Below are 8,613 nucleotides of genomic sequence, written 5' to 3' on the forward strand. Positions count from 1 at the left end.
AGAAAGAAAGAAAGAAAGAAAGAAAGAAAGAAAGAAAGAAAGCCTCAAAAGCCAAAGTACTCCAGAGACAGTCCACTTGGATTTTTCTACTAGCCTGGGTTACTTCCACTATGGGCTTCAGTGTCTGTGGAAGAAAGTGGCTGGGCTTACAACTAGGGTCAGGAATTTCAGTGGTTCAGAAAAAAAGAAAAAAAAAATCCACTAGAGAGAATCTTATTTGAGAGAGCTGAAAGAAAAAGTTCAAGACATTTGGGGACACTTTCTAATCCCTTGGGTCAAGAAGGTCAGAACCTTCCATAAAGGCCCTTGTTCTCTGCCACTGCAACCCTTCTTCACGCCCAGGAGATGGGCTTTTCTGAGCAGGAAATAGCAATAGGGTGTGGCAGGGAAGAGGTTTTCTGAAAGACATGAAGACAGGCCAGTGTGAAAGGCAGGTAGACGACCCGAGGCTGGATTTCTGAGTTCACTGTCCTACCAATAGCTGGAAGACAAGACACTAGGCACCAGGAGAACAGCAAGAGGTGAAACACTCCTGGAGCCTTTTCTTTAGCACAGGATGTAAGACTTGAGCCAAAGACAAGGACTGAAAATGACTGAGCATTTCAGTGTCTAATGTGAGAGAAGATAGTGGTACAGAGAGCCCAGACACAGTCCTGAACCTTTGGGGAAGCCAATGTAACCCCCAGAACGTAATGATTAACTATTTTGCCAGTAAGGAGTAAACAGAGGAAATTCATTACTAGTCCACATGGACATAAAATACACATATCCAACTTTAAAATATATTTATAAACTCATGGTTTTGAAGGCTAAAAACAGGCAACTATAAATGTGTTAAGATGTGATTTTCCCATACCCTAGGCCTATTTCAAAAACCAAACTCTAAAGAGAACAGCAAAGTCATAGGCAAAATAATAATACTTCATAGTAAAATAAGATTCAATTCACTTTGAAGGCTACTATTAAAAGTATTTGATATGACGATTTGGCTAAGTAAAAAATACAATTTCATTTTTAACATTACTATTCGGTCAGAAAGCCATCAGCTAGTTCATGCACTACTGATAGCCCTACCTGTGTCTTCTGGGGGCCTATATCCAGACCTTGTACAAATTTTTCCAAAAAGTTCTTGACTGCATCCCAGGGGTAAATGCTGTTTGATTCATCACACACAACCACAACATCTACGTAGGATGGGCAGCCTACACAGGAAGAGATGAAAGAAACATATTTTATGGGTAAGTCAAACTTCACATCCATATAAAAAAGTGATTTTCAGAGGGGTTGGTTAGGAATTGTTGATGTTCCCTCATTTACCTGTTTGTTTTTTGGTACTGAGACTTGAACTCAGGACCTTGCGCTTGCCAGGCAGGCACTATGCTACTGAGCTATATTCTGGCACAATATTCCCTTATTTATTTATTTATTTATTTATTTTTTGCAGAACCAGGGATTGAACTCAAGACCTTGCGCCTGCCAGGCAGGCGCTTATTCTACTGAACCGTCTCCCCACCCCCTACCCATTTAAATGCGAGGCCCCGTTCCACCTTGCAACCAGGACTCACTCTGAAGGGCAGGTACAAAGCTGGCCAAGTGCTGAAACTTGGGACTGACGTCACAGCAGACTCCGGTTGTGTAATACTGACTGCCGCACTGCTGCGCCCACAGAGGGCCGCACGCCTTTGAAGACACAGGAAAAGAGGTGAAAACCCAACGGATGCGTTTCCCCCCTTGCTCCCCATGCGTGGAACCCAGAAGTCATTGCCGTTCTTTTCTGAGATGCTAGCAACTGTCATCCGTGAACACCTGTAACTGCCTTTCATGGACAGAGTCCATTGGAGAGGGCAGATGTGATGGGGAGGCCCAGGTGGCAGAGGCCCCAGGCCGGTGGTGGGTGGCAGGGCCTGCAGAGACAATGGCGCCACGCAGGTGAGTCCAGAGGCGCCCACGGGTTCACTCGCCCAGCTAGATTAGGACTGCTTTCTTGCAGAGGTCACCACGAGGACATGCAGCGCAAAGTTAACGATTTTGTCTCTCACTTGGGCCTTGGGTATTCCTACATGGGTAAGTGGCCCATTGGACAAAGCCCTGAGGACAGTGCCAAGAAAAGAGAGAAGCTAAGGACTTGTGAGCCAGCCCTGCTCTTTCTGGCTTAATCCCAGTTCCCCGTTGACTTTCGCCCGCCCCCATCATACTCAGAAGAAAACTCAACCCAGGTGCCTCCAAGGGCCAGGCAAGAAGCCTCCAAGAGTGTCTGGGGCCTGAGCCCATACCACAGTGAACGAAGAAGCAGTTTCTTTTGTGCAGGGCCAAGCCGCTGTAACCCTGCCTACCACTGCTGTGACATGGATGCCCAAGTTTTTCTTAGAGAGTCACAGAGAGAAAATCTTGTGTGAAAATCTGCATTTCAAACCACTTCAGCTAGGTGTGGTGGCACACACCTGTAATCCCAGCACTTGGGAGGCTGAGGCAGGAGGATCGCTTAGAGTTTGAGACCAGCCTGGTCTATGTAGTGAGTTCAAGGATACCCTGAACTACACAGTGAGACTCTGTTTAAAAAAAAAAAAAAAAATTTAGAAGGCTTTCAAACACAGAAGAGAGGAGGCTCAATTTTAACTTTGCTATAAAGTGCTTACTTTGACTTCGAAAGCCCTTACTTATGCTTCCTAATGTATTTGCCTCCTGAATGGGCTTGTCTTCATCTCTTGCCCCCATCATCCACACTCCAGCTCGTAGGCTAACAAGGCCAACTCCCCCCTTGTCAGGGGCTCTTGGCTGGACGCCAAGAACTTCTGATTCAATCATGGTTGCAACATATAGGCCACATCAAGTTAAACAACATACAAACATTAGATTTTTTTTTTTTTTAAGTGGGAAAGAGAAGCCTAAGCTTTGTCTACAGAGTGTTACATTATCTAAAGCTGTGGATTGTATGTAAGACACCATGCAAACCATTGATCTCAACACGGATTATTATTAAAATGGGTCAGGAAAGTGCAGACTTATAAGAAGCAAGTGGAAAAGAAAAGGGAATGTATTTGACCCAGTTTAACTGTCAGCAGATCTGTAGTTAGAAACAGCTGTGCTCACATTTCATGCTCAGCGGAGTAAGCGCAGCTCTGCTCCTGGGAAGACAACAGCTAGGGAAAAGGGCATTATCAGGGCTGCTGGGGGGCTTTGTAAAGAGCAGAACCGATTTCTGTATCTGCATTACTATGTTTTTATATCGCCTTGAAAAATAATTCATGAAGTATTCAAGAATAGATTTCTTTTATAAGCAATGGAAAACAGCATTAAGAAGTTGAAATTAGAATATGCCAGTTGCCGATGCCAAAACATTCTTGCTTGAAGCCCAGAATTCAAGAAGGTTCAAAAAAAAAAATGTGATGATTGTCCATCTTTTCCACACAATTCTTAAAAGTATCTTAAGATTTTGACCTTTTATGTAAAGAATACACACACTCTCTCTCTCTCTGCTTGCTACACTATTAAATTAATCTCTCAAATTCTCTTATAATTTTATTTTACTTTATCCAGAATTATACACTATAATTTCCAAAGCACATTCTGCAAACCTTAATTCTCAACATATTCCTCATTATGGTTTATTCAATCTTAAAAACAAAAGCATTGTAAGATTTTGGAATATCATAAACCATGAAGTTCCATTTTAATATTCATTTATTCACTGATATAACACCTATTATAACCAATTATTTAATTTACTTAATGGTACCAAAGTTGCCTGCATACTAAGATCTACTTCAAATAGAATGACATTCTTTAAAATTTTTAGAATAATCTAGTTTTAAAGCAGGCTTTTAAGTTAACACGTTAATAGCATAGATCAAATTAATGTAAAGTTAAATAGGCTTTTTAAGACCAGAGTTATGCCAGTAGGCTGTCTCTCTGTGAGCCAGTGGAAATTTCACTTAAGACTGAGCTTTTATTTGTCTTTCAAATTTTTTTGGGGGGGTATGTGATGTTTTTCAGTTTTTATGTAGTCAAGTCTTTTCAACATTTTCCTATATTATTTCTTCTACTAGTTCTAAACTCAAATTTCTTCTACTACTTTTTCTCTCCTTCAGAAAACAATTTCTACTTCAGCCTAGCTTTTTATAACTCCCTAACTCACGGGAAGGCTTTTTGGCTGTGTGACCAATCCCCTAGTCATCCTCGGCCCTTTTGTTAATTCCATTTGATGATTTGCGAGGCTCTTCCACAGCATTTTGGAGAGTAAATGGGAATCCAACCTGACACAAGACTGTACCACGGCATAAATAAATATCCAGTTATCCAACCATCACAGAAAGTGATTAAAGACAAAGATACTTTTCAGTTCAGAAACCTAATTTCCAAGTTCACAGTGCTGAACTTGAATGCTGGCTCCTCAGGAAGCAGAGCTGAGACCTCGGATTTTGACGCTGTCAGCGGATACGAACGAAGCACACATCCCAAGGGTTCTTTTCCTCAAAACATTTGGTGCTGACAATTTTGTTGAATATCTCAGAACTCTGCATGGGAGTGGGTCTTCCGTGCTGGATATGCAAAGGGTGTCACCTACCCAGAAGGGGGCTCTGGATCAAGCTTCAAGATCTGCCTGGTGGAAGGGGCAGAGAGAGCCCTCATTGCCACTTTCTCAAGATCCACAGGGTCTGAGAGAGGCGGACACTCACCAGAAACCCTCCTGTCCCCGAGTTCCTAGTGAGGGTCAGGCCGAGGCTCATGTTGGTCTTCACCTCAGTCACATTCTGGATGCTGGTTGAAGCTGGCAGAGGGAAAAACATTTTTAAAAGAGATTAAATCTCCATTTACTTCAAGGTGTTCTAAAAAAAAAAAAAATCCAAGTGAGCACACCTACGTTTAAAAGTGGCACTGACTACAAAGTCAGATCTCCAGGAGCCCGATTATGCTAATGAAGGGTAGGGAGCTGGGATGCATTCAGCACCCCGAGACAGCCCCTTCCTTACTGAGTATGTGAGGACTCAGCAGACATAGTAGGGGCTGGACTCAGGAGAGGGGACTCAAATCCGACTATCTTATAGCGTTCTGACCAAAGGCAACATTGGAGGCCACCTCTTGAGCCTGCCTGTCGCCTCTGCTCCTTCCAAAGTTGTATCGGCTGCACTTAATACTTTCCCCCTGGATCGTTAAAACATATACTTAAATTATTAAAGAACATCACCTGATAGGATCTGGCTCAAAGCAAAGCAACATGGGTTAACTTTCAAAGGAAACCATGGGACTAAACAGGTAAAATTAAGAAAGGGTGCTCGCCAACCTTTTAGATTTCTCCTGCTGAACTATAACGCCTTGGTCACTGTGCCTGTCTGGAGCTTTGGAGCAGGGCAGTTCTCCTCAGTGCTATCTTCTCCTTGTGGCCTTTCACCTCAGTCGGGCCATCATTGCGACCACGTGTGCCTGGTAGGAGCCCTTGCTCACTTCCCAGGCTGTCTGCTATTGGTCTCCACCTCGGTCACATTCTGGATGATTTTTTTTGGCACATTCTGGATGCTGGCTAAAGAGATTTTTAATCTCTTTTAAAAATGCCTTTCCCTCAGCATCTAGAATGATTTTTTTTTTTTTTTTGGCTGGCTCAGGCTGCGTTAGGGGAGGCTCTGGTCAAGCAGGTGGAGGTGGGGATGGAACCCCGGTATCCTGCGCCAGACTGCATTTGCATGAGCAGGCACTTAAACGACTGAGTTAACCGGCAGGTCCCCCAAGGCTGTATGCTAGAAAACCTCAGTCCACCCGGTCAGCTACAGGAAAGACTAATCTCACCGTTGATGTGCGTTCATGTGGGGCTCCTTCTTAGAAATCCTACTTTTGCGTTACTTCTGCTCTGCCTAGAGAAGGAGGCATTCTTTCCAGGAATCGTTTTTCCAGGCCCTGGTGACACTAGCCGCACCATGAGTTCTGCCTTTAGCTAACCCTCACGCCCTTTCACCACCCCTTGGCGTGTCACTCTCCCCAAAATAGCACCGTCTCCCTTTTGCTCCAAGAAGCTGCTCTTAATCTTGCTGTCTATAAAGCTGTTCTCCCAGCTCTGCTTCATCATTCAACTTCTAAGATCAGGTCAGCTGTCACCCCCTGTACTTGTTTGCTACCCACCCCACTAGATTTATGATAGATAGATAGATAGATAGATAGATAGATAGATAGATAGATAAATAATTTGGTACAGGGTCTTGCTACGCAGCTCAGACTCAGTGATACTCCTGACTCAGCCTTCCCAGTGCTGGGATTATAGGAGTGCACCACCATACCTGGTTTCAGTGGCCAGCATGGTGCCCAGGGGTGGGGCCAGCACAGTGCAAGGTACCAGAGATTGAACTCCGGTCCTTGCACTTGACAGGCAGGTGCTTGGACTGCTGAGCAATCGCCCTGGCCCCTACTGGATTTATGGCCAGGGTGAATACATTACCCAAAAGATGATTTGCAAACATGCAGGAAGAAAATAATAGGGAAGCCTCTCTCATTATTATGTTTTGATTTTTTGAGTTTATTTTTAGGTAAATGAATGATTTAGAATATAATGTCAGCACATATACCTTTAAACAATACTTCAAATATATGCAATAGGGATGAGTGTCCAACAGATCAGAGAAACACATTAGAGATGTATTATAACGCTTCTGGACTGTACTGCCAAAGCATTTGAGCTTTTTTTTTCTGTTTTTAGGATGGGGTCTACAGGGTTTACAGGGTCTACGTAGATCAGACTCATAGTGATTCCCGTTTTCAGCTTCCCAAGCTCTGGGGTTACAAGCACACACCACCACAGTCTCAATCATTGTCTCAGTGTGCCCCGGGGGCGGGGCTGGGATGGCACACTGGGGATTGAACCCCAGCCTCTGCACTTTGCCTAGTCAGGTGCGTCAGTCTGCTGAGCTATCAGGCTGGCTCTGAGCGCACTTTTAATAAATGCTTATATTGTTAAAATTATTAAGTAATTTAATTCATAAGTCATTAAAGACTATCACTATACAGATATGATGAATGATCATGATGTTTGGAAATCATTAATCTCCAATTGCCTGCAACCTCCTAAGAGCACTGCAGAGCTTTGCTGAGCCCTCATAATTCAATGTCTTTAGGATGCAATTCCATTGATGTTCCTTCCAACTCACTGCAAATATGTTCACTGAGCCCCTACTATGTGCCAGAAATTGGGCTAGAAATTAACTATTCAGAAATATGTAAGAAAGACCTCTGCCCTTGTTTGACGATTTTTTTTTTTCTTTCTCTGGAACTCAAACCCAGGGCCTCTCACGTGCTACACAAGTGCTGTTAAAAGCAACGTCCTAGCTCCAGCTCTGAGTGTCATTGTTGAAACTCTTCTTTGATTTCACAATACTGGATGCTTCCATTCCTCAGAAGAGCTCCATGACATCAGAATTCCTTTAAATGCCAGTGCTGGCAGGATGATGGCCAACTTGAGTGACTTCCTGTTTAGCTACACTAGAAGACAGTGTGTGGGTCATCATTTAACTATCGGTTCAGTCACCTTTAATAATTTTTTGCATTATAATAGAAAGCACCTGACATGTGGATGATTAAAGAGCAAATACTTCAAAGCTGTGAGCTTTTCAAAAATGAGAATGCAATCAATTAGACATACTCTACAACACAAAGTGCTTCTCAGCACCTCCAAACTCAGCCCAAGAGCTAACGTTTCTGTACCCAATGTTTTGTTTTGGCAAGTGGGGAGACAGAAATAGAGTCCCAGATTTCTGCAAACAATTGGCAAAATAATCCTGACACTGAGAGAAATGTGTCCACAGTTGGGGCTCAGTTGCTCCAGGAAGTACAACTTTTCCTGGGAACCCTGTTAAGCCAGCGCTTCAAGCTGCTTAGGAAGTGTGGATTTCGTTAGATGCCATAGGATTTAAAGGATAAAGGCAAAAATATAGAAAATACCTCTGACATTACTTTAAGATAGAAGACTGGTGCTACTGTTACTTTTCAGTGGCGTGTATGACAAATGAGACCCAGCTATTTGCTAGCAGTCATACTGGCAACGAGCACTTACTCTGCAGGTTTAGTTTCTCACATGTAGTGGTGGACAGGTCAACCGGGCACTTGTACACATCCCCCATTCTGTTCTCCGGAAAGCCACTCCAAGGCGAGCCAACCAGTATCCTAGAAACAGGGTTTAAAAAATTAGTCATGGCATGTAGGGCTATAGCTCATATGTGAAGGGTATCTTCTTTTAATTTCTTATTCACTCAGTTATAATTTGTTCTGCTTCCCTTCCTCTCAGCCGATCATCACCCTCCATGAACACCTACGATGTGGCTAATCCCACCCACTCTGGGAGCCTCACCAATGAGTGCTGCTCAAGAGAAACACAAACGCCAGCCACTATGTAATTGTAAATGTTATAGAACCAACCACATTGATAAAATAAAAAGCAACAGGTAAATCAGGTTTACTAACATATTTTATTTAATAATATATCCAAGCTAGCATGCAGTCAGCATAAAATTTATAAATGAGCTATTTTGATTCCTTTTTCCCTACTAAGTCCTAGTAATTCAGTCCTTTTTTTTTTTTTTTTTTTTTTTGGTGAAACCGGGGATTGAACTCAGGCCCTTGCACTTGCCAGGGAAG

At 43.1% G+C, this 8,613-nt stretch overlaps 1 protein-coding gene across 1 annotated transcript in view; it reads right to left on the reverse strand.

Moving 5' to 3' along the window:
* The window catches only part of Itga2 (integrin subunit alpha 2), a 93,345-nt gene that overhangs the window by 43,287 nt on the left and 41,445 nt on the right, over window positions 1-8,613 (reverse strand). The window contains exons 3-6 of the mRNA XM_023708954.1: window positions 8,033-8,142; window positions 4,677-4,768; window positions 1,566-1,680; window positions 1,075-1,202 (exon numbers count right to left, since the gene is read on the reverse strand). Of these exons, the coding sequence (XP_023564722.1) occupies window positions 1,075-1,202; window positions 1,566-1,680; window positions 4,677-4,768; window positions 8,033-8,142 (445 nt within the window). The remainder of the gene's footprint in view (window positions 1-1,074; window positions 1,203-1,565; window positions 1,681-4,676; window positions 4,769-8,032; window positions 8,143-8,613) is intronic.

This window comes from Octodon degus, unplaced genomic scaffold, assembly GCF_000260255.1.
Source record: "Octodon degus isolate 3935 unplaced genomic scaffold, OctDeg1.0 scaffold00001, whole genome shotgun sequence".
NCBI lineage: Eukaryota > Metazoa > Chordata > Mammalia > Rodentia > Octodontidae > Octodon > Octodon degus.